Raw genomic sequence first — 27,313 nt, 5'->3', positions numbered from 1 at the left:
TTTTCTTTTAACATAGGCATTTATTGCCATAAACTTTCCTCTTACAACTGCTTTTGCTGCATCCCATAAGTTTTTGGTGTGTTGTGTTTCAATTTTTGTTTCTCCCAAGATATTTCTAAACCTCTCTTCTGACTTTTTTCTTTGACCCAGTAGTTATTTAGGAGTATGTTGTTTAATTTCCATAAACTTGTGAATTTTCCAAGATTCCTCCTGTTATTGATTTCTGGTTTCATACCACTGTGGTCAGAAATGATACTTGAGGCCAGGCGCGGTGGCTCATGCCTGTAATCCCAGCACTTTGGGAGGCCAAGGCGGGCAGATCACCTGAGGTCAGGAGTTCGAGACCAGCCTGGCCAACATGGTAAAACCCCGTCTCTACTAAAAATGCAAAAAAATTAGCTGGGCATGGTGGCATGCACCTGTATTCCCAGCTACTCAGGAGGCTGAGGCACGAGAATCGCTTGAACCCAGGCAGTGGAGGTTGTAGTGAGCTGAGATCTTGCCACTGCACTCTAGCCTGGACGACAGAGGGAGACTCCATTAAAAAAAAAAAAAGAAAAAAAGAAAAGATACTGGATATGATTTCAGTCTCCTTAAATTCGTTAAGGTTTGTTTTGTGGCCTAACGTGCCATCTATCCTGGAGAACCTTCTGTGTGCACTTCAGAAGAATGCATATTCTGATGCAGTGTTCTGTATATGTCTGTAAGGTCTGTTTGGTCTAAAGTGCAGGTTGAGTACCCTGTTTTCTTATTGGTTTAGGTGATCTGTCCATTGTTGAAAATGCGGTACTGAAGTCCCCTACGGTTGTGGCATTTCTATCTGTCCCTTCAGATCTTTTAATATTTGCTTTATAGGCCGGGCGCAGTGGCTCATGCCTGTAATCCCAGCACTTTGGGAGGCCAAGGTGGGGGGATCATCTGACATCGGGAGTTCGAGATCAGCCTGATCAACATGGAACAACCCTGTCTCTATTAAAAATACAAAAAATTAGCCGGGCATGGTGATGCATGCCTGTAATTCCAGCTACTTGGGAGGCTGAGGCAGGATAATCACTTGAACTTGGGAGGCGGAGGTTGCCGTGAGTCGAGATCGTTCCATTGCACTCCAGCCTGGGCAACAAAAGCGAAACTCTGTCTCAAAAAAAAAAAAAAAAAGAAAAAAAATACTTGCTTTATATATCCATAAATAGTGCCACAAAAGCGATTGGTAATGGGGTAAATGTTACCGCCATGTGTGCCTGTTTTGGCTGAAGTGTTGTTTCTTTGTAGGTGAATTGCTGTCAAATACAGTTTTATGCAAGAGGCATACTAGTAGCCATACTGTTAATAATTTGCACGTGCCAGGATTCAGCTGCAAAGAGTGTATCAAGTGCCCGCATTGAGTACCTATAAGGCATGCTTTTGACTTTCACTGACAGAGAGGATGCTCCTGGGTGACATTCATGTGTGACTGGGCTTATCAGAATTGTGACTTGAATTTGATCAGTAGTTTCTTCTCAAGAAGTTAGGGAGCTACATATTAGAGGCCCTGCCTTTTTGGCTTTATATGATTCCAGATAAGGGGTTGGCAAATATTTTTAAAAACAGCCAGATTAGGCCGGGCGCGGTGGCTCACGCCTGTAATCCCAGCACTTTGGGAGGCTGAGGCGGGTGGATCACGAGGTCAGGAGATCGAGACCATCCTGGCTAACATGGTGAAACCCCGTCTCTACTAAAAACACAAAAAATTAGCCAGGCGTGGTGGCGGGCGCCTGTAGTCTCAGCTACCTGGGAAGCTGAGGCAGGAGAATGGCGTGAACCTGGGAGGCGGAGCTTACAGTGAGCCGAGATTGTGCCACTGCACTCCAGCCTGGGCGACAAAGCGTGAGACTCCGTCTCCAAAAAAAAAAAGAAAAAGAGCCAGATTGTATTTTACGCTTTTCAGTCCCCGTGGTCTTGCTGCAAATACTCAAACCTACCCCTGCAGAGAGAGTGAAAGCAGCCCTGGATGTAGGTGAACAGATGGGAATGGCCATGTTCTAGTCAAACTTTGTATATGGACAACTGAAATCTGAACTTCAACACATTTTCACATGGCGTGGAATCTTCTCTTTTCAAAATTTTTTCTTAATAGTTAGAAAATGTAAAACTACTCTTAGCTCACAAGTTGTGGGAAAGTAGGTAATGGGCAGAAGTAGCTCCTGGGCTGTGGTTTGCAATCTGCTGTTGTAGGTTGTAAGAGTATGTTCTAGAAGGTGGCACTCTATGGCCCTGGGTGAGGGTGGCCTGTCCAATACTTTCTGCTTCTCCTGCTGGTGTTGCTGGTCTGTGGGCTGGGTTGTTGGTGTCTGTGGTTATGGTTTGAGTGGGTCCTTTTCCAGAACTTCTGCCTGGGACAATGGTTCCTCTATGTGTAGTGAGGGCGGGCTACGGGGGTGTACGTGGAGCTCAGGTGCTGGCAGTGCTGCCAGTGAGCTGGAATCTGTGTCCCATCATGCTGAGCTGTGTTTGCAGCCCTGATCGTTGTCAGCCCGTTAGCAGGCAGGCGTTCACTTCTGTCTGACCTGGATAATTAAGTCATGCTAATTGCTGCAGCTCCTGGCACAGTTTCTTCCAGCCTAATTGGGTAAAATGACAGGCAGCTGCTGTGTTGGTCTGCCCTCCTGGGCTTCTACGGCTGCTCCAGTTAGCACCCGCTCTTACTGTTTGCACCCAGCATGCAGGTTCGGTTCCCTGTTGCAGAGACTCCAGTTGCACTGGGTACTGACTTTCCCAGACAGGAAGGCTGTGGGTAATGCTGGCCTTACCTCCAAGGCAGGCTCTCTATTATTTTGTCCACTAGTGAGTCTTTTCCTGTTCTAATTACATCTCTGCTGTGGGATTTCAGAGAAAATCAGCTGATCTTTTGTCTCCTGCAGGGCGGGAAAGGATGCATAGGAGTGGTCATATCATCCTACATGCATTTCACCAACATCTCAGCCAGGTAGGATGATGTCAGCTCGCTGTCTTCAGGTGCTAAAAGCTGAGCCTGCATGGGGCTGAAGGCTGTCTGCGCAGGAGCTGTTCTGGATACCAAGGGCTTGGCTGACCTGTGTTTCCCATCCCCCAGTGCTGGGGTGGTCAGTGCCTGGAAACCCAGTTTCCAGTTAAGCGTTTACACTTGTGAAAGTGGCATTTTCCAGGTTGGGTGACTGTGTATGATTGATTCTAAGTACTTCCATGGAGGCATTAAAAAAATAAGTGGCCCCACTGTCCCTTGTTCTTTAATAGAGAATTCTCTAATAAAAAATAACAGAGATAAAAGTCACGATTATGAAAAGAACAGAGTGGTCTCACTAAATCAGCTCATACCTTGTATATAATGATGGTGACAGCCACCTCTTTTGCAGGCACTGGGCCTCTGGGAAGTATACTGAATATTTTCCTTTTCTCCCTGAATTCTCCTAACTAACCCATGAGGCAGTTAGTATCATTCCCATTGCATGGATGAGGGAGGTGAGGCTCAGAGGAGCCAGGCAGCTTGCTCATGATCCCACAGCCTAGGAGTGGAGAGCCAGGTCTGGGCTGGTTTCCATAAGATGGAACTGTAATCATGGAGACTTTGGAGGTGCCACTTGGGTCCCCTTAGCCAGACATGACACAAACACGGCAGGGCCACAAGGACCTCAGCCCTATGCCCATCCTCCTGGCCTTGGGCAGCTGTGGTGTACACCTGAACCCTTCCCAGAGTGCAGATCTTCACTCTCGCTGAAATGCAATGCAGAAAATATCATTATTTATGGGGTCTGCATTTGCATCTGCCCTGTCTTCTCAATGGCCTCTTTGTAAAGCCTGAGCTTTCCATTCTGAGGAAATAGAAGCCTATTCATATCAGCCGATAAACCTTTTCCTTTCTAGCACCAAGGAGTGAAATTTGACTTTCTGAATGTTTTCTCTGGAAACCAACTGGGGAGTTGGTGTCTGCCAGGGAGGAAACCAACCCCCAAGTGAAAATCAGATACCCTCTTGGTGAGAATAATCATCGGTGTGTGTGTGTGCCAGGAAAATCGAGATTCCTGGGCACATCCATCCCTCAATGATGCCAAAGACATTTGGTTGGTAACTAAACATAGCCTGGCTGGTTCTGGACAGAGACCACCTGAGCCTGAGCACTTCTGTTTTTTTTTTTTTTTTTTTTTTGACAGACTCTTGCTCCGTTGCCCAGGTTGGAGTGCAGTGGTGCAATCTTGGCTCACTGCAACCTCTGCTTCCCGGGTTCAAGTGATTCTCCTGCCTCAGCCTCCTGAGTAGCTGGGATTATAGGTGTGTGCCACCATGCCCAGCTAATTTTTTGTATTTTTAGTAGAGACAGGGTTTCACCATGTTGGCCAGGCTGGTCTTGAACTCCTGACCTCAGGTGATTATTCGCCTCGGCCTGCCAAAGTGCTGGGATTACAGGTGTGAGCCATCACGCCCAGCTGCAACTGAGCATTTCTATCCCCAGCAAAGTAGTACTGCCTGAACCGAAGTTCCATGCACTGTGGGTAGTCCTGGATTTTTTGGGAAGGGTAGATGTCTTAGGGCTAAAAACACACCTTTGACCTCTTGCTACAAATTCTGTTTTCTCTCAGTAGTCAATATGTATTTCATCTGCATGTGTCAGGCAATTTACATGAATCTCTCTAAGCCTCAGCATCCTTACCTGGAAAATGATGGTAGTCCTACTTCCCGGAATGTTGTGACAGTTCAACATATGTTACACAAAAAGCACTTAGAACAGCATCAGTACTCAGGTATTGGCTACCATTAACGCTGTTGTGATTAGTAGGAGTAATAGTATTAAGTGCCTTTCAATTAAATGGGCTGATACCACATGCTCTTTGTGACTTGCTTTTCTACATTAATATCATTTTATACGCATCGTTTCCCGACATCATTTCAGTGGCAGCATAGCACTTTATTCAACGGATATGTTATGTATTTAAGCATTTGTTGATTTTGCCTATCCAAGTTGCTTCCAGTTTTGTCAGTTTTGTGTGTGTGTGTGTGTGTGTGTGTGTGTGTTTAAGACGAAGTCTCACTCTGTCACCGGGGCTGGAGTGCAATGGCGTGATCTTGGCTCGCTGTAACCTCCACCTCCCAGGTTCAAGTGATTCTCCTGCCTCAGCCTCTCAAGTAGCTGGGATTACTGGCACCCGCCACTATGCCCAGCTAATTTTTTGTATTTTTAGTAGAGACGTAGTTTCACCATGTTGGCCAGGCTGGTCTTGAACTCCTGACCTTGCGATTTGCCCACCTTGGCCTCTCAAGTGTTTTTTTTTTTTTTTTTTTTTTTTTTTGGTAATTAAGGTTGCTTCCAGTTGTTTTCTACTGCAAAGCTTGCCATGATGAACACATTCTTATACATACATCTTTGATCATTTCTACAATGTTCCCTCTTAGATTATATTTCAGAAGTAGAGTAATCCCAGATAGCACAAGCACATGTTTGAGATCTTTATCACAAACTGCAAACAGAAGAAAACAGAAACTTCAAGTCACCAGAGAAGAAGAACATTCTTGTATCAACACCATAAAAATAAGAGTTATAAAGACAAAACCAGTACTAATATTATTACTACTACTAATATTACTATGGAAAATAAACATTGGTCAAAATGTATTCTCAGCATTTAATAAAACAAGTAAATTTCAGAAAAAGGAATGCTTAAAAGTCACTGGGAGGCTATGGAGCTGCATTCTCCTGCTCAGTATGTGATGGACTCGGTGCTAAAGTGGGCCCTTCTGTTTGTAACTGCGCCACCAGCACAGCCCCTTGCCTAGTAAATGCACGTAGCAAGTTGTCCATTTTATAGCATTCTGTGAAAGTCAAATCACACTCAACTTACTTTTGAGTATGTTTCTTTCTCCTCCTGCCTGTCTCTCTACCGGTATTTTTATGAAGTCCACAGTGCTTATGTACATCATTTTTCTAGAGGGGCACAGACACGTTTTTCTAAGTAAGGGGCCCACTTTATCAGGTGTTGTTGTTGTTGTTGTTGTTGTTTTGAGATGGAATCTCACTCTGTCACCCAGGCTGGAGTGCAATGGTGTGATCTCTGCTCACTACAACCTCCGCCTCCCGGGTTCAAGTGATTCTCCCACCTCAGCCTCCCAAGTAGCTGGGATTATAGGCACCCACCATCATGCCCCGGTAATTTTTATTTTCGGTAGAGCCAGGATTTCACCCTGTTGACCAGGCTGGTCTTGAACTCCTGACCTCAGGTGATCCGCCTGCCTTGGCCTCCCAAAGTGCTGGGATTACAGGTGTGAGCCACCACACCCGGCCTATCAGGGTTTTAAGGAAGCATTTGGCCCAAATGAGTTGGAATTGTTAAGACACTGCACTCATATTCCAGGATTTGTGCTGAAGTCATATCAAGAAATCCCACGAATGCCCTGCTGTGAGATTTCTGGAAGTTTCTGTCAGACACTAACTGTGAGCACTGTGGACCTGGCATTGAAGGTCAACTATATTGTTGAAAAGCAGGGTTACTTTCAATCACTTCAAAAACAATGCTGCAGCCCCGAGGCCTCAGATACATTTCCAACCCCGGTGCCCTGCAGTGTTCTCAAGCCCAGTCCTGGGAGTGACATACTGGTGGGGCACAGGCTGGCCCACTTGTGTCTTGAGGGTGCCTCTTGGGACTTCATGGGGGGGTCCGTTGACTCTCCTGCCCTGGGTTGCTCCCTGCATCCTTGTGGTCCTGAGACTTGAGTCTGCCTGCTTGTCTTGCACAGAACCCACTTAAAATGGTCTTTATTTAGGACGTAGGGTGGCCAAGGGACAGTTTTGGACACCAGCCCTACCACTTGCCTGCTGAGATGCCTCAGTTGGTTCTTCTGCAAGCTGGGTATTCAGCACTCTTAAGAATCATATCTTTAGATAAGGAGCTGTTATTTCAGATGAGAATTCTGACCCTGCACTATGGCTCCCACTTTAAGCACAGTATATTCCTGCAGGGGAAATGAAGTCTAACAGGAGACAGGTGGATTGGGTGTGCACAGGTGCAGCAAAGGGTGAAGCCCCCTGTGGGAGCTGGTCACTTTCAACAGCCATGAGACACATCCCCCATCACGCACCCACGTGGTGTGAGCTCCATTGAGTTATCTCTCTCTCTCTCTCTTTCCCCTCCAGCGCCGACCAGGCCCTTGACAGGATTGCAATGAAGAAGTTTTATGATGACAAAGTTTCAGCTTTAATGCAGCCTTCCCAAAAACGGTATGTATACATCCCCAAAGCCAGAGTGAAGAGGTGAATGAAATTTTACATATAAAAATGTGAAAACAGAAGAGGCATCTCTTCTGTCCCAATACCTAAATGGTATTCTTGGGTCATGCCAAAGACTGTGAAGGTGGTGGGGAGGCTTGTCCCTCCCGGAGGTTAAGGACCTAGCCATCCTGTGTGTCTGTGGTGAGAGAGAGCCCCCTATGCTGCTGGCTTGCACTGACAGGTAGAGGGAGGACTTGCTCCAGTTGGCATTTTCCTCTCTTGCAGTGAGTGTGTTTTGATTTCCATTATTATGTTGGAACTTGGTTCTATTGGCTAGACCAGGGGTCAGTGAACTCTCTCTGCAACAGACTAGAGAGTGGATATTTTAGGCTTTGCAGGCTGCAGGATCTTTATCGCAACTGTTCTAACATGAAAGCAGCCCTGGGCAATATGGAAATCAGGAAATGTGGCTATATTCCAATAAAACTTTACTTACACAAACACATTAGCAGTTGCACTTGGCCAATTCTTGTAGCTCATCAGTTCCCTGAGGCCACGGAGTATTTTTCTGTCATGCTGCCCATCTCTCCCTTCTCTACTTCTGGGCATGGCCCCTGGAATGTGCTCAGTAAGTGGTGGGGAATAGCCATGGTGGGGTGCAGAACTTTCTCCTTTTGCTACCAGCCCCAGCAGGCTGAGGTCAAGAACCTGAGCAGGGCTGGCTGAGAGGCAGTGAGAAGGACCCACAGCTGGCTCCCCATCCAGGTGCACTTCCTCCACAGACGGTGACACCTAGAGCCAACCAGGTAGCTCCATGGCATATTTCAAAGCCCACAGCAGGGAATTTGTAGGAGAATTGCCAAGGTGATTGCCAAATGGTGTTCTGTTTTGGAGACAGGTAGTTGCACACCCGACCTTGTGTATGCAAGTTTTGATGCCTTGTATGTTTTCTCCAGTGCAACTGAGGGCTATGTCAGCAGACACGGGGGTAGACGGGCAGAAAGGGATTTCAAGCATCACCAGAGGCACCTTTTCCTTTTGTCTTGCTATTTCCAATGGCATGGCTCTGTTTCTCTTGAAACCGGGTGTGTTGGAGGAACATGGGCTAGGGTGTGGGACCGTGGTCAGCAACAGGGCCCACATGCAATGCAAGTTGCGTGCAGAAAACCTAGCATATTTTTTTTCAGAAAACCTAGCATTTTATAAAATATTTTAGTTAAACAGTCACTTCTGGTTTTTTTTTGGAACCATTAAATGTTATTTCTTTGTTGAACAGTTTCCAAAATCGTGACATTCATATGACCTCCTGCATGGAAAATGAGGTGTAAATAGGGAGTAACTCATGCAGAATGCTTGGCACACAGGAAGTCCAGCTGTCGTCTTTCCTTTTTTTTTGTTCTTATTTCTTACGGCACCAGCAGCTTGTTTATAACATTAAAAGAATATGGGTAAAGGGAGAAAATATCTCCTCATTTTCTTTTTTTTCTTTTTTTGAAACAGAGCCTTGCTCTGTCACCCAGGCTGTAGTGCAGTGGTGCAATCTTGGCTCACAGCAGCCTCAACCTCCTGGGCTCAAGCAATCCTCCCACCTCAGCCTCTTGAGTAGCTGAGACTATAGGCACACATCACCATGCTCAGCTAATTTAAAAATTTTTGTGGAGACAGTGTCTCACTGTGTTGCCCAGGCTGGTCTTGAACCCCTGACCTTGAATACTCCTTCTGCTGTGGCTTCCCAAAATGCTGGGATTGCAGGTGTGAGCCACCGTGCCCTGCTCTTCTCACGTTCCCATGCCCAGGGATTTCATGCATCCTTCCCGTCATTACACATTTGAAGCCAGAGCATTTGCATTGTTTAATGTTTGCTGGATTCAATTTTACATACCATGGTTAATCCCTCTGCTCCTGAGATTAGGGAATTGCCCCTTATTCCTTGCTCTTTTCTTTTTATCTTGACCAGAGCCTGCATGAAAAGATGCTCACCAAATGGTAATCGAGCATGTAAACGAATGAATGCATAAGATAGATCTGGAGGAAAGTTTGAGACCAGAAGAACGTGTGAGGACAGCTTGTATGGGAATAGGCTCTGTGATGGGAGGTTTCTCTGTTGTCCTGAATGGCCTGGGAAGTGGGATGGGTGCGCTGCAGGCTGTTTTAGGACTGAGCTCAAGAAATCATTTTAAAGTCAAACTCGTAATAATCACTCTTGAGAATAATTAATTAGCAAGGAATTTGTGACTGGGAAGCTCAGAAGTCTCAACAGCAACTCTGATGGGAGGTCAATCTTTGTTACCTTGTTTGTTACACTAAAACACCATGGAGCAGTTGGCCCATGGAGCTGACCCATAAAACTTACACGTGCCCATGTAAGTTTTCTGTTTTTATACCTTCCTTGTCTTCAGCAAATCATGAGAAGCAGCTTGTTGACACCCCGGTGTGGCCTCCTGTTGGTGCTCATGACCACCATTGTGTTACTGAGGCACCCCTGAACTTCCTTCCCTAAACTTGGAAGCCTTCCTCTTTGAGAAGTAGTTAAAAAGAAATACTGGGTGTGGCACAGTGACTCTAGCCTGTAATCCCGATTCTTTGGGAGGCTGAGACAGGACAATCCCTTGAGTCTAGGAGTTTGAGACCTGCCTTAGCAACACAGGAAGACCCCATCTCTATCAGAAAAAAAAAAAAAAAAATTAGCTGGATGTGATGGCACACACCTGTAGTCCCAGCTACTCTGGAAGCTGAGGTGGGAGGATCCCTTGAGCCCAGGAGTTGGAGGTTACAGTGAGCTGTAATTGCCCCACTGCATGCCAGCCTGGATGACAGAGCTAGACCCTGTCTCCTCCTACCCCCCAAAAATCCGGGTATAGTTTTGGTTTATTATCAGCATCATGGAAAAATATTAAAATTATTAACGTTTCTGACATCTCTTTTCTTTACCGCCTTTCCTTTCTTTCTGAGAGAGTTGAGACAGCAGCACACGTTTCTTGGCCCCATCACTGAGTTAATGGGGAAAATCACAGGTAGCCAGTTGTTTCTTTGGGGAGCTGATCTCTCCTGCGTGTTGCCTACCAAGGTGACCCTGGGAGGCCCCACATGGGAGTCAGACCTAAGGCCATCAGTCATGTTGTCTATGCACATTTGGGTGTCCCTTTGAGGTAAAGGGAAGACAGACCAAACAAATGTCTTGGCATGCAGAAATCAGGATGTCCTAGAAATTATCCTATATAGTGTTACTGGTGGAAGGTATCTGAGTTACCAGCAGTGAATCCATAATTGAGGTCTGCAGCAACCTCAATTCTTGCCTGCTCAGAAGAAAGAATTTGACTGAGGGGCATAAGGCAGAAAAAGGGACAGAGACAAGTTTCAGAGCTGGAGTGGAAGTTTATTTTAAAAGGCTTTAGAACAAGAAAGAAAGGAAAGTACGCTTAGAAGAGACCCAAGTGGGCACATGAAGGTCAAGTGTGGTGTTTACCCTTGGTCTAGACTTCATAGGCTGGCCCACTTCCCATGTCTTGTGCCCCTTTCCCATGATTCTTCCCTTAGAGGGGGCTGCCCGCATGCATAGTGCCCTCCTTTTGCTTGGGAAGTGAGCACATGCAGTATGTTTAGGAAGTTGTATGCATGCCTATCTGAGGGTTTCTTCCCTTTTCTGGTGGTGTACCCTGAGAAGGTCATACTCTGCCATTTCTTTCTGTTAATGCACGTGCCTGAGAAGTTGTGTCTCCCTGGGGCCTGCATTCAATTAACAGTGCAATAGGTGTGGACCATCAGGAAATGGCCTCCTCCTGGCACCGGCTGCCAGTGTATCACTTTCAGAGAGGCAATGTGATAATTGCCGAACCATTACCCGACATTCTCCTAGTGGGTGCGGAAAGAGCCCACTGCTGCCCTGCTCATGCCTGTCTAACTACATGTAAAAATGGCATTATTTGATTTTTGATATTTCTGTCATTTTTGACACAGTACCTCAGGTGCCTGAAAGAATACTTTAAAGATACAAAGGGAGTAGTTTTCCACATTCTCTAAAGGATGAGGCTCCTCAGGTAGTCTCTGTAACCGACAAATGGGTTCGTTATTCAGTGCCCAGATAGAACCGATTTACCAAGACGGGAATTGCAGTAGAGAAAGAGTTTAATTCATGCAGAGCTGGCTGAACAGGAGACCAGAGTTTTATTACTACCCAAATCAGCCCCCTGGAAAATTTGGAGGCTAGGGTTTTTCAAAGGTATTTTGGGGAGAAGGGGGTGGCTAGGGAATGGGTGCTGCTAAGTGGTTGGGGGTGCAATCATAGGGGAAAATGGCCCTCTTGCCTCTGAGTCCGCTTCTGGGTGGGTTGCCAGAGAACAGTTGGCAGGTCAGGTAGAGCTGTCAGTTGTCAGAAATGCAAAAGCCTGAACAGACATCTCAAAAGGCCAATCTTAGGTTCTACAATGGTGATGTTCTCTCTAGCAGTAATTGAGGAAGCTGCAAATCTTGTGATCCCCAGAGTAATCTTTTAAGTCTATACCTGGGCAGAATTCAAGCTGCGTTCATCCTCCCAATGTGGTAGTCTTGCATTAGTTTTACAAAGGTGGTTTAGTTCTGGGCTATTATCACTTAAACTATAAACTTCACTTTATCCTGAAGTTAGTTTGGTCCAAGCCCAGGAATAGCCAAGGGCAGCTAGGAGGTTAAAGGCAAAATGGGGGTTGGTTACATTAGATCTCTTTCACTGTCATATTCTCTCACTGTTAAAATTTTTGCAAAGGCTATTTTACTTCATGCCCCTGTGGCCCTTCCCTGCACATCCTCCTTGCTGCCCACAGCCTGCGGAAAAAGGGTGACCATTCCTCAGGGAGCCACACACTTTGCCTGGGCCCAGACATCCTCTCTGAGTCACCAACTCTGTGGGCCAAGCCACCTACACTCTGGCAGCATACCTCAGGAGAGCAGAGGCTGTGGCAGATGTGTTGTGGTCTACTCTGACCCTTATGTCCATGCAACTGACTCATCTTTGCAGCAATTCCAATGTGTAGGTCTCATTATTCTCCCCATTATATGAGAGGGAAGGGAATGCTCAGCAGAATGTTAAGAAACAGCCCAGTCTTGGCTGACACCAACAGGTGGCCCAGCTCACCTTTCCTGGCCGGTTGGTGCTGCCCCTGCAGCCATGGCTGACTCTGTGAGTGCTAGGAATGTAGAATGAGTAAGCTGTTGGGAAAGATGTCCTGTGATGATGGTTCCTGTTGCTTGGAAAAGTAACATTTGAATGCTGATTTTTATGCACCCACTTTTCAGACAGATTTAAGCTTACGTCTACTGCAACTCAAATGTTTAGGGAGATTTATGGAGATTCCAAATGGAAGTTTTTGCTGTTAGAAGTGACTGTGAATAATGCAAGGGACAACTGAAAATTTCAAGCTGCTTTTATGTTCGTTTGCTTACAAGTTAAAAACAATCCTTTAGTTTTTAAAATGTGCTCACTGGTTTGAGAAGAAGCATGGAAAACATCATCTCCAGGGAGTTATTGCCTAAAAAGAAAGAAAAGATAGCAATGGGAAAATAATGGAGCTGTTTTTATAAAGTAACTGGTTTCTACTCTTTCCAGCTCTGAAAACTGTGTTGACTAAGTAGGAACATTTTATTTTGGATAAGGCTGTTGGGATGGTCTTCAGAGAGCATCTGATACCCTAAATTGATTCATTTATATCTACCTTTAATGCCACAGATAAATACCATGTATACGAAGTTAAAGTTGATCCTTTCCATAGTCAGCGGGATGAACTAATTGTGCAATTCTGTCCTGTCATGTTCGTTTCCCCTTCTTTTCTTTTTTACTTTGAGACAGGGTCTTGCTCTGTCACTCAGGCTGGAGTGCAGTGGTGCACTCTAGGCTCACTGCAACCTCTACCTCCTGGATTCAAGCGATTCTCATGCCTCAGCTTCCTGTGTAGCTGGGATTACAGGCGCATGCCACCATGCCCAGCTAATTTTTAAAATTAATTAATTAATTAATTAATTAATTTTTTTGGTAGAGACAGGATTTCAGCACGTTGGCTAGGCTGGTCTCAAACTCCTGACCTCAGGTGATCCGCCCACCTCAGCCTCCCAGAGTGCTGGGATTATAGGCGTGAGCCACCGTGCCTGGCCTCCCTTATTTTCATCCATACCTGAATGTTCTTTTCTTTGATACTGATGGTGGTTCTCTAGGAAGTCACTCACAAACTCGGTGCTATCACCTATGCTTGGCTATCTTTCTGCAATCTCATAGCATTCACTACAGCTTATATTTGCAGTGAACTTCGTTGTTTTTATAAGGCATTGCTATTTTTTAAATGTTTTTTAAAGGCATGCTTTTATTTGGGATTTTGAACAATATGTTGGGTTTTTTTGTTGTTGTTGTTGTTAATCTTATCTTATTAAGAAAGCATGTGAAGGAAGAAAAAAAATTACATTTACCTTAGCATTTTATGTCTTTAATTTACCTGAAAATATGATGCATAAAAAGTTGTTTTCTATAAAGGACAGATGAGAATTATATTCCAAGGGGTTACTTTTTGATTGGTTAAGCTATCACCTGAGCAGCCCTTTGTAGACTGACCTGGGAGGTGATGACTGTTGAGAACTGGTTTTGGGGAAAGGACTCTGGAGTCCTGGGTCCCAGGCAGTGACAGCCTCCTTCCCTTCCCCTCTGACCACCACTGGGCTTGTGGCCCTGGACTTTGGCCTTCTATGGGAGCCCGTGGCAAAACAAAGTTCTTCTGCTGTCAGCTTGGCCCTCCTCATCTGAAGGAAATACTTCTTGTGCTTTGTCTGGTGTCAGGGGCAACAATTCCGGCGAGGCCACATCAGCAGAAATGAAGCTCTGTGACCACAGTATGGTACAAGACCTGGGTCAGGGAGAGGCTGTGGTTTCCCGGAGGATGGCTGTTTGCCCCTCATAGGACCTTGGCGCTAACTCTGGGCTTAGCTACTTGGACCCCTTATGCAGCCATGAACAGGAGCCCCTCAGGCCCAGCGCTCCAGAGCCTTCCATGTTTGCATGAAGTCATAAAACAAACATCGACTTCATCTAGATGCCTGGTCCAGGTGCACATGGGGCACTGAGAACACCCCCAGGGAACAGGGCCATCTCAGCCACATGGTCACTACAGAACCGCCCAAGCACATGGCCAGACGGTGTAGGACTCAGTGTGCCACTGACAAACCGGACAAGCTGAGCTGATTTCCCAGTGACCAGAGCTGCCCCGTGCTGGAGGAAGGGCGGAACTGCCCCAGAGGAGGTGACTCAGGCCTCTCAATCCGGGCATTTGTGGTTCCTCACTTTTACTCAAAACCAGGGAGCCAAAGGACCCATGAAATCCACAATGCATAAAATTTGCATGGTTAAAATTACACAATTCATGCATTCCTCTGCGTACATACAACGGAGGGTGAGAAGTCTTGTTGCCAGGGTAGAAAGTACCCTGCAGGGGAGGCGTGTGGGAGCTGCCTGGAGGTCCACTGAAGTCTGATCATTGGCCTCACAGGGTCCCCATGACTCCAGGCTGAGCGTCTCTGTCCTCTGAGACTCTTGTGAGGTTTTGCCCTGTTCTGAGAGAGCAGAAGAGAAGTTTGCTGCCAGGAAGATGAAAATACTGACATGCCCTGTTTCTCACTATGAATTGTAACTGAACTAAAAGCAAACTCGCTTTTCAAACATTTTCCTAGTGGGTGGACTATAAGTAGGGTTTTCCTTTTTTTGATAATGTTTAACAGAAATCTCTTGTTTAGTTTGTTTGTATACAAATTTAACTGCTTGAATAAGGGACTGGGTGTGAATTGCCAGTGTAAGTGAGAGATTTTTTTTCTTAACACAAGGTCCGTGATGGCCGTTTCTGGCTTGGGGTAGTATGGTTGTAGGTGCTGGCAACACAGTCACCTGCCACTTCCTGCCTCAGTCTGCTGTGGCAATAGAGAGATGCACAGATTGTTAAATATTGCGGGGTTTTTGATTGTTTGGGTTTTTCTTGCAAAGAGTACAGTACTTTGGTGGAGACAGATATGGAAACACAGATTCCATGAGAGGTGTTGAGGCTACAGTGGAGGTTGTGTGGGTGCAGTGGCCACGGTGAGGGACCTCAGGGCAGGAGCCACGCCAGGCAGGGCACCAACAGGCAGGACAGGCCAGGGAAGCATCAGAGAGCTTGGCAAGCCTCCGGCTTGTCTTGTGGTCACTGCTGCCATGTCATGCCTCATGAGGACCTCAGCAGTCAGATGCTCCTAGTGTAGGAGCTTCCCTCTTGACCACCAAATGCTCATGGAAGTTGTGTGTGGTCGGTGTTGGAAGCATGAGGCTGATGCCTAGAATTCAGAAAGGCTGACGGCCCACATGGCCTTCACCTTTCGAGCTGGGCCCTGAAGAGAGAGGGACAGCAGGAAGGAGAGCCTCTTATCAGATGTGGTGTGGCAGGCTGCGAGATACGAGGGGAGTATGGACTCCAGCCTTTTCTTAGGGCTCTCGAGTATGAGCAGAAAGCAGCAGGTGCAGTGAGTGGTTCTGGGCCTGGGTCACGTGACCCTGCCCTAGGTACAATGCTAGTGACAGAGCACACACCCACCGGTGTGCCAGGCCTCTGCTTCCTGCTGCTCACCAATGGGGATTGTGATGGCTTGTGGCCTGTGGCCTGGCTTTGCCTGGCGATAGGTTCAGTGGACAGGCACAGAGGCCTTTCAGGTGTGGGATGCTCAAGCCGAGAGGCCGGTTATGCCTTGGTGTCTCTGGTGCCTGGTGCCTGGTGCCTGGTGCGCTGGTGGGAAGCCCTCAGACCTGTGAGCGCAGCACCATGCTGAGAACAAACCCCAGGCTGTGAGCAGTGGACCGGTTCTCTCCCAGAGCCCCAGACCTAGCCAGGATGTTTCTCCTTGAGTTCCCTTCTCAGCAGGGGCTGAAGATACTTCTGGGAAGTCTAACCCAGCTGTCCGTTTTGCAGGTACGTTCAGTTCCTCAGTGGGCTCCCGTCCGGATCGGTGAAAATGAATGCCTCTCCCCTGTTCCTGCATTTTGTCATCCTCCACGGCACCCCCAACTTCGACACAGGTGGAGGTGAGTGTCCTTCATGATATGGCACCTGCGATTGGCTGGCCCAGACTTGGAGCTGGTCCTGGGCCCCTCAGTTTAGATAAGCCTCTGCTTTCCTTCCGAGAGGGCCCAGGGTCTGCTCCTCTGCCTCCCTGGCAATTGACTGTGTCCCCCTTCAGTGGTCAGAGCCCCATGTTTATGTGGTTGGGCCAAGTTATTTAATCAGGGGAGGGACTGGCAGCCAGCAAGGGGGATCAGAAATACCCCTGTGTATATGCACAGTGACTCGGGCAGACAAGCATTTCCTGGGCTGCAGCCCTGGTGGGTCAGCTGTGCAGTTGGCCTTGAGGTCACAAGCTATGGAAGAAGCCCAGTAAGAGAGGCATGAATGTGACCCAGTCTCCCCTGATGCATCTCACAAGCCCGTCTCCTCCTTCTCCTTTAAAATGACCCCATAGGAAAGCACACAGCATGTAGCTGAGGGTGAGGGCCCTGAGCCCTCCTCCCTGTCCCACTTAGATGAGCACAGCACGTGACTGGGGATCAGGGCCCTGTCCCCACATCCCCAGTTCCCCAACGGTGCACAGAGCATATGGCCGAGGGTCAGCAGGGCTCTATCCCTCCTCCCTTGTCCCATGCAGGAGCACATGGCACATGGCTGAGGGTCAGGGCCCTGTCCTCTCCTTCCCAATCCCGTGCAGGCACACACAGCACATGGCTGGGATTCAGGACCCTTGCCCCTCCTCGCCAGTCCCATGCAGGTACTTGCTCAGAGGTTTCTATTGTCTCTGAAGTACATCTGTGCCTTCAGGTCCCCCGGGTCATCATGGCCAGAGTGACCTTGCCAAGCTGCTAGTTGGTTTTGAAGCAGCCTGGCTTCAATTCAGGAGCCTTTGGCACCCTTTGGATAAAGGTCAAACTGTGTTGCTCTGCAGGCTTCTAGGACCGGGTCCGGCCTTTTCCTGCAGCAACCCTGTGGCTCCATGCACTGCCTTCCCAAACCTCAAAGGCCGCAGGTGCAGTCTTCTGGTCTCCTCGTCCCTTTCTGTCTTTCTGATTGCCAAATTCCTGTTCGTTCTGTACCGGTCATGCCTCTACAGACAGTTGTGCCTTTCTTTCAGTGTGCCGGCCCTTTCTGAAGCTCTACCAAGCCATGCAGCCTGTGTACACCTCCGGGATCTAGTGAGTGCTGCTGCTGCTGCTGCTGCTGCTGCTGTGGGATCTGGATGGCTCAGGGAATTGCAGCTGAGCCTCAGGTGCCTGTCTAGTAGGAAGAGGGTGGGAGGGTTCAGGTCAAAGAATGCCAAGAAGCCAAAGAAGAGTCCAGTGGGGAAAACCCTCTTATGGCATGTGCTCCAGCATCACGCCTCGGCCCTCCCTCCTGCCCTGCACAAGTGTCTTTGGGCTGTCATACCAGTTGGATCCATTAAAGGACACAGGGGCTGGAATTTTGAGGGGAGAGAGGGCCATTTGCTTTTTGGAGTATGGTGGCACCTCGGTTTTCAAGGGGGATTGATTCCAGGAACCCCTTTGATTACCCAAATCCGAGGATGTTCAAGTGTGTTTTATAAAACAGCATTGTCTTGAACTCCTGACCTCAAGTGATCCACCCGTCTTGGCCTCCCAAAGTGCCAGGATTACAGGTGTGAGCCACCGAACCCCTGGCCATCATGGTGAAACCCCGTCTCTACTAAAAATACAGAAATTAGCCAGTTGTGGGGTTGTGCACCTGTAAACCCAGCTACTCGAGGTGGAGGCAGGAGAATCACTTGTACCTGGGAGGCAGAGGTTGCAGTGAGCCGAGATCGCACCATTGCACTCCAGGCTAGGGGACAGAGCAAGAATTAAAAAAAAAAAAAAAAAAAGGCCAGGCTTGGTGGCTCACGCCTATAATCCCAGCACTTTGGGAGGCCGAGGTGGGTGGATCACGAGGTCAAGAGATTGAGACCATCCTGGCCAACATGGTGAAATCCCATCTCTACTAAAAATACAAAAATTAGCTGGGCATGGTGGCATGTGCCTGTAGTCCCAGCTACTTGGGAGGCTGAGACAGGAGAATTGCTTGAACCTGAGACACAGAGGTTGCAGTGAGCTGAGATCGTGCCACGGCACTCTAGCCTGGCGACAGAGCGAGATTTTGTCTCAAAAAAAATAAAACAACAACAACAAAAAACTGGCATTGTATTTACATATATAACCCATGAGCATTCTCCTGTATACTTTAAATCATCTCTAGATTACATAACAATACCTAATTCAATGTAAAGGCTGTGAAAATGGTTGTTACAATGTATTGTTTTTTAACTTCTATTATTTTTTATGGTTGCATTTTTGTTTTTTATTTATTTTCCACAATATTTTCTATCCCCAGTCAGTTGAGTCCGTGAATGTGGAACCCAAGAATAGGGAAGGTTAACTGTGAGCATATTGGAGAGAGTCCTACGATAGGCTCTCACTACTGTGGTTTTTCTTTCTCGCTCCTTTCCATTTTGTTTTTTATTTTTATTTATTTATTTTTTTTGAGACAGCATCTCGCTCTGGCACGATCTCTGCTCACTGCAACCTCCACTTCCCAGATTCAAGCGATTCTCCTGCCTCAGCCTCCTGAGTAGCTGGGATTACAGGCAGCTGCCATCATGCCCAGCTAAATTTTGTATTTTTGTAGAGATGGGGTTTCACTGTGTTAGCCAGGCTGGTCTCAAATTCCTGACCTCAAGTGATCCGCCTGCCTTGGCTTCCCAAAGTGCTGGGATTACAGGCGTGAGCCATGTCCGGCCTCCTTTGCATTTTAAACAAAAGGTAGCCACACATCCCCCAAATTTGTATATATTTCTGAGCTTTCTTTGTCTTTTTGGATGTGGACAGACATTTTATGAAAAGTCAGTAAAGGTAACAAATCTCACTACTCACAAAGAGCTGTTGTCACATTTCTGGGTTTGCTGTGGGCCCTGTGTGCACTGATGTCACTCTGGAATTGCACCCGCAGTTTGTAACTGAAACTGTGGCTGTGCCCACCCTGGGCCCCTTCGTCTAAGGCTGTATGGTCGTCTCCAAGCTTGGGCCTCTGGAGTTGGACCTTAGTCACTTCAAGTCAGTCACTGACCGTGATGATGCTATGAGGACCCTCCATGGCCTGGGAGCTTTCTTTACCTTTTTAGATTCATTTAGATTCTCAGGAATTAGATTCTGGGCTGATTGGGCATTCTGTGTAATTTCTGAGTTTTTGGTTGTAGGGTTGCTTTTCTCTACATGTATTCTTCCCACGAAATTATGAAGTTGCATAATGATCTGCCTTCTTCTTCATCCCAAAGCAACGTTGGCCCAGAAAACCCCAGCAGGATCTGCATCATCATCGAGCCGGCCCAGCTTCTGAAGGGAGATGTCATGGTGAGTGCCCGCCGTGGCCGCAGATGTGTCTGTGTCCCCACTCTCCCAGTGGTGATGACTTGAAATCATGATTCTGTGTTAAAAAAGTAACCCCCACCCCCAAAAAAAAGTACCCTGTAGGAAGAATGAAAAGTAGCTTTTATCTTAACACTGGGGTCCCCCACCCCCGGGCCGTGGACCTTATCGGTCCGTGGCCTGTTAGGAACTGGGCCTAGTGAGCGAGCAGGACCACCTGAGCCTCCCGTCAGATCAGCGGTGCCATGAGATTCTCATAGGAGTGCGAACCCTATTGTGAACTGTGTGTGCGAGCGATCTAGGTTGCACACTCCTTAGGAGAATGATGATCTGAGGTGGGTAAAAATATTGAGGCGCCGTTAGCATGGAGATGCGGATAATTCAGCCATAGTTTACATCTCAAGTGATGTGGGCGATTGATGAGAAGGCGGTTGAAGCGTCTGGTGAGTAGTGCATGGTTAGGAATAGCCCTGTAATAATTTGAGCAGGCGCCAAGAAGTGAGCGGAACAGTTTGATCCTGAAACCATCCTCCACCAGTCCATGGAAAAATTGTCTTCTGTGAAACCAGTCCCTGGTGCCAAAAAGATTGGTGACCACTGCCTTAAGGCATTTAGTTAACTTTCTGAATAAAACTATTTTAATTAAAGGGACGGAACAAATCTTCATTCTTGATTCTCTTTCATTCTAGAGCCCCTTGAGATATATAACCTGGAAATTAATGTCCTAACTTGGCCACTCACTTCGGAGAACCCCTGTATTCTGACTATAATTTGCATTCTTCACATGATCACAGGCCTCCCAGAGTGTGGGTGCAGAAATAGAATATTTAAGTATCATTAATAGCCGAAGTGTGAAATACAGCTGGTGCAATTACAGCTTGATTAATGGTCAAAACAATGATTTCTCCAGATAATTTTGACTCTTGGGTGTGTTGGTTCTTGGAGGAGATTAGCCATTACATCATTACATTTTTGCCTTTTATCTTTCTTGAATACAGACAATTCATACATTTAAAATAATTTTACGAAAGTTTTTTATCTGAAATAAGGTAAGCTTTTAAGGCATATAATATGACTTTCAGCATGCATAGAATCATAGAATGTAAAGATTTCATGGCCTTGGAAGACCCACTTCTATAAGGCAGTAGGGTGAATTGAGAATTAGCTTTTCATTGTATTATAAATGCCCTGTACAATGTTTTTGAGGATATTCATTAATTTCCCCATAACCCCTAGATTTTAAAATCTTAGCTTAGTGGGTGGTGAACTCCCTACCTTGCTGGTCCTGAATTCTTACAAAAATCAAATCAGCGAGGATCGAAAGTGGAGAGGATTGAAGGTGGAGACCGTCTAAACCCATCCATGCCAGCGGGGTCCCTCTGGGGCCTCCAGTTCTGTCCTGTTTCACATGCTCACCACCTAATTGAGGGGTTCTTCAGGCCTGGAAGGCAGATCTGGAACAACAGCCGGGCCCAGCCCTTTTCAAGGCATTGAGTAAGCACTTTATAAACATCTTGCCTCCCATTTCATAGGCAAGAAAGCTGAGGTTTGGGGTGCGTCATACGTTTTTATAGACGCGTTTCCTTAGCTCTCTGTTCTACTGTCCTAAGGAGGAGGACCTGGGCTGGAAGTCTGTCCTCAGCGGTGCTGTGCTGCAGCGATGGTGCAGCATCCCTGTGGTTGGAAGTGAGAGGGAGGACCAGGAGGGGAGAGAGACATCCGCTCTGGTGTTCTCTCACATCCTGTGGTCCAGAAGGCAGCCCTGGGCTTGTTTCCTAGGAGACTTCACCCTGGAGGCTACTTCTCCCAGGACACTTCCTGGGATTGTTGGACAAAGGGCCTGAGTCTTTATTGAGCACCGGCTATGTTCAGCACTTTACTCCTCCACCCACTCTGGAACTGGGTCCAGTGTTCCAGCTTTAAAGAAGATGCCGGGCTGGGTGCAGTGGCTCATGCCTGTAATTCCAGCACTTTGGGAGGCTGAGGTGGGTGGATCACGAGGTCAGGAGATCGAGACCATCCTGGCTGACACGGTGAAACCCCATGTCTACTAAAAATACAAAAAATTAGCCGGGCATGGTGGCGCGCGCCTGTAGTCCCAGCTACTCAGGAGGCTGAGGCAGGAGAATGGCATGAACCCAGGAGGCAGAGCTTGCAGTGAGCCAAAATTGCGCCACTGCACTCCAGCCTGGGCGACAGAGTGAGACTCCGTCTCAGAAAAAAAAAAAAAAAAATAGTAGGCCAAGAGAGGCTGGGGGCGATGCTGGTAGGATTTGCACCCGCCCTCATCTTGTTTGCATAGTGTTCTACCTGCCCTGGGAGGCAGCATCTCAAGGGCGGGTGCTCCCCAAACCAGATCTTCAGTGATGAGTAGTTATGGCCCCATGACCCAGTCCCTTTAAGATGACTCATGGGAGGCAGCTGAACAACTCAGTCATGGAGGGTGACCCTGAGGCTAAGATGTGGCTTCCCCCCTACCCTCCACCAAGAGCATGGGACAACCCTCTCCCCTGGGCTGTTTATGGGCTGGTAACTGCAGGGTCTTCCTGAGACCAGGCGGGTGGGGCAGTCTCCTGGGAAGTGCCTGGCTCCTCTCCTCTCTTCCAGCTACCTCCTCCTCCACCTGCCTCCTCCTCCTCCTTTCTCCCCTTTCTTCTCTCCCACCCCACCTTTACAAATTTCTCCCTCCTCCTCTTGCCCTTCTTCCTTTTCCTCCTCCCTGCTCCCTCCCTCCTTCCTCCTCATTATTTTCTGTGGCCCCTTCTTCCTACTGTCATTCATCCAGTAGTCTTTTTTTTGAATGTTTTGTGCTTTTTGAGTCCCTGTGCTTGGCTCTAGGCCCATGAGTGAAGTTTTTGCCCTAGGGATCCTGTTGGGGACATGGGCTTTCTGGCAGGAGGGAACCTGCTGCTACTGTGTAGCCCACAGAGGCCTTGATGAGACGGGGTGGGAGAGGTCACAGGAGGACTCAGATGGAAGTGTCCTGTGAGTTGGCTCCAGGTTGGAAGGGGTGTTATTATACAAACAGAGATGCAGCATCCCAGTCTTGAGGCACCCACAGAGGCTGATGCTGTTGTTAGGATGTCTGTCTTGCAAGGAAAGTCGTTGTCTTGGAAGGTTGAAACGAGATTTTGTAGGGCTTACATATTTGCATATTTTGTTTTGGGAAATGTTAGACCTCTTCCCAGTGAAGACCATACTTAGGGTTTGTGAGGATTAAATGTACTCAGTCGCATAAGTCTCCCAGGACAGCACCTGGCGGAGGATGAAACGGCATCGATGTGACCCTGCGGCATCACCAGGTCACTTTCCTCTATCAGACCAGACTGTGGCTTAGTCTTTGGGGCAGCCACTGCCTCTTCCCTCTGGAAGAACCCCCAGCACCCCACCCACCCCACAGGCCCTCTCCCCACGGTGCTGCGTCCTATCCTGTCCCACCCTGTAGTGGGCACCGCAGTCCAAGCGTGTGGTCTGAGTAGACATTACATGCATCTCTGTTGTAGCAGTTGGAATGAGGCTTTGAGTGGGTGGCATGGGTGGCACTTGGAAGGTGTGTGGTGGAGGTGTGGGTTTGGCACTTGATAACTGAGGCAGGCCCAGGAACAGGGTGGGGCGGGGTGGAGAGGGGCCATGAGTGGGTGAAGGAGGCGGTGGCCTCCTTTCCTCAGCGTCCCACCTGCAGCCCTTGGGAGTCTTCCCACTGCCCTCCAGGCCACCGTGGGCTGGCATTCTCCAGCCTGACATCTCCTCCTGGTCCTCTACCTGTTGCTGGCTCTAACCTGCTTGGCATTCAGACTGTGTGTCCCTCAGGCCACTAGAACCCGCCAGCCGCCTCATGCTGCCCCAGCTGATCCCGCCATTCTGTCCCCAAGCCCTGCTGATCCAGCACTGTCCACCCACCCTGGCCCTGATCGCTCAACTCAGGCTTCACCGTTTGGTCTCAGCTTAAACAGCAGAGGTGATTCTCCCACAGTCCTGGAGGCTGGGAGCCTGAGATCCAGGTGTGGGCAGGGTGGTTTCTCCTGAGGCCTCTCTCCTTGACCTGGAGGTGGCTGTCTTCTCCCTGTGTCCTCACCTGGGCTTCCCTCTGTGTGTCTGTGTCCTCATCTCTTCTTCTTACAAGGACACCAGTTATCATTCATTCGGGCCCAGCCTAACGACCTCATTTTAATTTACCTTTGTGAAGACCCCATCTCCAAACACAGCCCTATGCTGAAGTGCTGAGACCTTCAACCTATGGATTTTAGAGGGACACCATTCAGCCTGTGACAACTCTCTTTATTAAATAAACCTCTCTTAGAAAGTTTAGTAAGATTACTAGTGCAGTCAGGTGCCATTGACAGCCCGGTCCATGTGGCTGTGGTTTGTCAACAGCCTTTATCCTGAGCACGTTCAGCGTGCGGCCTGCATGAGAGGATGTGGTGGACATGAGAGTGGGCAGTGCAGGGCTCCTGCTCCCGGGAGTCTGGGTCCTCCAGGGAGATGAGCATGCAGATAGCTAGGGCAGGTGGAACTGAGCATGGCAGAAGGTGTGCCGTGGCAAGAACTGAAGGTTAGGTGGGAGAGACGATTTCCAGCGTGTCAGAGAAGGCGTGGCTTCACAGCAGAGCTCACATCTGTGGTCGACCTGGAGAGTAGAAGCCCAGGGTGTCACTGCCAGTGCTCCCATCAGAGTCGGGAGTGCATCTTTTGCCAAAGCCCAGAAATCTCAGTGCTGTTGACTCCCTCTGAAAACGATCTAAGGGAACAACACAGGAAGAAAAAAATGTGGTTGCACGTTTCTCATTATTGGCAAAGCATCCCTAGAGAGGAGCGGGAGCCATCCCCTCCTCCTGTTCACGCTTCTTCTGGGTGTTCTGAGGGTGTGCAGTGCAGGAGTAGCACCGGATTCATCCTCTCCAGCCTCTTCCCACCTTCCAGTGACCCACTCTGCCATGCTCAGCACAGGATGCCCACGCCGCCTTCACTTTGCCCTTCATTCAGTTTTTCCCTGTGACTGCTTGACATGCCCTGCTGCAGGTTCACTGAGCACACCTTAAGTTGAGAAGGCTGCAGTGGGGGAAGAAGTTACAGGGCCTTTTCTGTGTAAAGTTCAGATACGCAGGTGGTTTTATTTCTTTTGGCAACAGTCATGGCTTGGAGAGGATCCTAAGGAGCAGAAAGCATGTGCATAGATTTATACCCTGAAGACTGCAGATGTCTTGGTGCTCTCAGTCTGGGTGTTTTCTGAGGCTGTCTGTGTACTTTTGAAGGCGGAAAGTGGCTTCCCAGGCGGGCTAGCCATCCTTCATCCTCCTCCTTCGAAAGGCCTCTTGTCCTCTTTGAGTTTTCCCCTCCGTGGTTCTGGTGTCTGCCTTGCCTGCGGGGACATCTGCCTGGCTTTCCTCATGAGGGCCTCTGCACTGGGACTTACTGGCAAAGATCACAGTCATCAAGTTCACAGAGAAGGAAGGGCCAGAGTCAAGTCTAACTGCAGAAAGTGACTTGGGAAAACAGAGCCCCACTTGCCACTCCCTGGACTCAGTTACTAGCAGGTGGAGCTGCTGCAGGCAACAGCAAAGCTGACCATGACTCGCCGTCTGCCTTCGCCTCGACACAGCCAGCCCATCCCTGCTCAGCCCCTCCCAGTTGCACACCTGACCCGTCCCATCTTTGCAACGTGCTTTTCGCCAAAAGTCAGATTCTTAAGCCTGCTCCTTTCAAAAGGGCAGAACCTCAAGAGGTTTAGTAAATATGGCATTGTCGGGCAGTGCCATGGAGAGGGCAGCCGAGGCCTTGTGTAACCCTGTTCAGGAATTCATGCGGGCCCATCAGGAGTCTGGCAGGGCTCCAGGGGCCTGATCCGGCTTGCTCCCTCCCTGATCTCGGCTCTCAGGTCCAGAGTTTGTAAACACATGCTTCATCTTGCTCCCCCTGCTTGGGCAAATCCACGGCCACTTGAATTTTGTGTTCATGGTTGCTGGCTCTAGAACCTTGCTCCGGTGACCCGACTTGTAAACAAAGGTGTTGCCTGCTCAAGAAGTTTTCACAAACAAACAGTGCTGTTGCTGGTTGTTTCTTACCAAGGGCACTTACATAAGGCCAGGGAAAATGAAAGTGTTCTCCTGAGACTCTGCCCCAGGAGAGGTTTCTACAGATCTCTGTTGGACACATCACAGCATTATTTTGTGATTGTCTTTTCCTCTCGCTTTTAGACTGGGCTGCGTCTTAATCCATGCTGTCGTCTCAGCATAGTGGACTTGGTTGTGTTTTCACTTGCAGCCAGTATTTACCCACCTTTCAATTGCTTTAGGTCATGAATTACAATATTGCGAACATCTGAAATCATTTTCGGCTCCAAGCGAAGAAATCATGGTTTAGTGTTGGCCCTGCCTGACTTAAGTCTTTGACCTATGGGGCTTAGCTATCTAACTTTCTACCCTCCAAATATGTGGCTGTAACTCATTCTCTGAGTTCACAGATTCCTTGAGGCCTACGTAGACAGTTGCCTGGGCCACCAGTGGAGCGTTGAGTGAGAACGCTACTCTTTTCTGTTAGGGATGCTTTGAGGGTTCTGCTCTTTTGCTTAGTAAATTTAGGGGAAGCAGATCTGAATAGGAGCTGCCCAGCAACGACTGGCATTGGGGGAGTATAGGAACCTGAGGGCTGACTTCTGAATTGGGGACTGGCATTCCTGGGGCTGATACCTTAAGCCTTGACCCTCTTGGTACAAGGTGCTTTTTCTCTTGTTGATGGAGAGTTTGAAATAAAAATACACTTATGTGGCCTAAAGTTAAGCAAGTCATCAGCGTCTTTAAACACTGGATTGATGGATAACTTCTTTGAGAATTCCACGTGTCTGCCTTCGACTTGGTGTACTCCAGGAGCAAATGAGGTCCAGGCAGGGCTCTGTTCCTGGTCACCAGCAACTTGTCCAGTCCAGTCAAGGGCACAGGCATATTTTTATTTTTATTTTTATTTTTTGAGACGGAGTCTCGCTCTGTCGCCCAGGCTGGAGTACAGTGGTGCAATCTTGGCTCACTGCAAGCTCCACCTCCCGGGTTCATGCCATTCTTCTGCCTCAGCCTCCCGAGTAGCTGGGACTACAGGCACCGGCCACCATGCCCGGCTAACTTTTTGTATTTTTTTAGTAAAGACGGGGTTTCACCATGTTAGCCAGGATGGTGTCGATCTCCTGACCTTGTGATCCACCCACCTCGGCCTCCCAAAGTGCTGGGATTACAGACGTGAGCCACCGCGCCCGGCCCGGCACAGGCATATTTTTACACCACTATTAGAAAATAAATTTTTGCGATGGTTTCTGAATTGCCTCATCAGACTAAAAGAAAGCAAGAGTGCTTACAGGCCTTCCCACTGAGATCATCATTCACCCTATATGTTTTTGAGTACCAAGTGCCCTCTCTCTAGAAGCTTATGCCCTTTAAATAATATATTCATATAAATATAGCATATCATTATTGGATTTATGAATTATATTAATATGTAGTGCTAATTTAATCTTTATAACAACATAGCCAGGTCAATATCATAATACTCATTTTGCAGTCAGAGAATTTAAAGTCTAAAGAGGCTACAACATTCTGAAGATCTGAGTGCTCCCAGTGATTTGTGATGTTGGCATCACACCCACGTACTTTTATGGTTGGCTCTATGATAGCATGGTGACA

General features: G+C 48.0%; 1 protein-coding gene across 2 annotated transcripts in view; it reads left to right on the top strand.

Moving 5' to 3' along the window:
• Positions 1 to 27,313, top strand: part of LOC129026176 (tensin-3-like) — a 229,640-nt gene that overhangs the window by 93,220 nt on the left and 109,107 nt on the right. For both annotated transcript variants that reach the window (XM_063656015.1, XM_063656016.1), the window contains 5 exons: positions 2,898 to 2,962; positions 7,136 to 7,219; positions 16,156 to 16,268; positions 17,366 to 17,426; positions 19,556 to 19,631. In XM_063656015.1, the coding sequence (XP_063512085.1) occupies positions 2,898 to 2,962; positions 7,136 to 7,219; positions 16,156 to 16,268; positions 17,366 to 17,426; positions 19,556 to 19,631 (399 nt within the window). The remainder of the gene's footprint in view (positions 1 to 2,897; positions 2,963 to 7,135; positions 7,220 to 16,155; positions 16,269 to 17,365; positions 17,427 to 19,555; positions 19,632 to 27,313) is intronic.

Source organism: Pongo pygmaeus, chromosome 19 (assembly GCF_028885625.2).
Source record: "Pongo pygmaeus isolate AG05252 chromosome 19, NHGRI_mPonPyg2-v2.0_pri, whole genome shotgun sequence".
Classification (NCBI taxonomy): Eukaryota; Metazoa; Chordata; class Mammalia; order Primates; family Hominidae; genus Pongo; species Pongo pygmaeus.
Note: the sequence above shows the minus strand (reverse complement) of the source record. Positions and strands in the feature narration are given on the sequence as shown.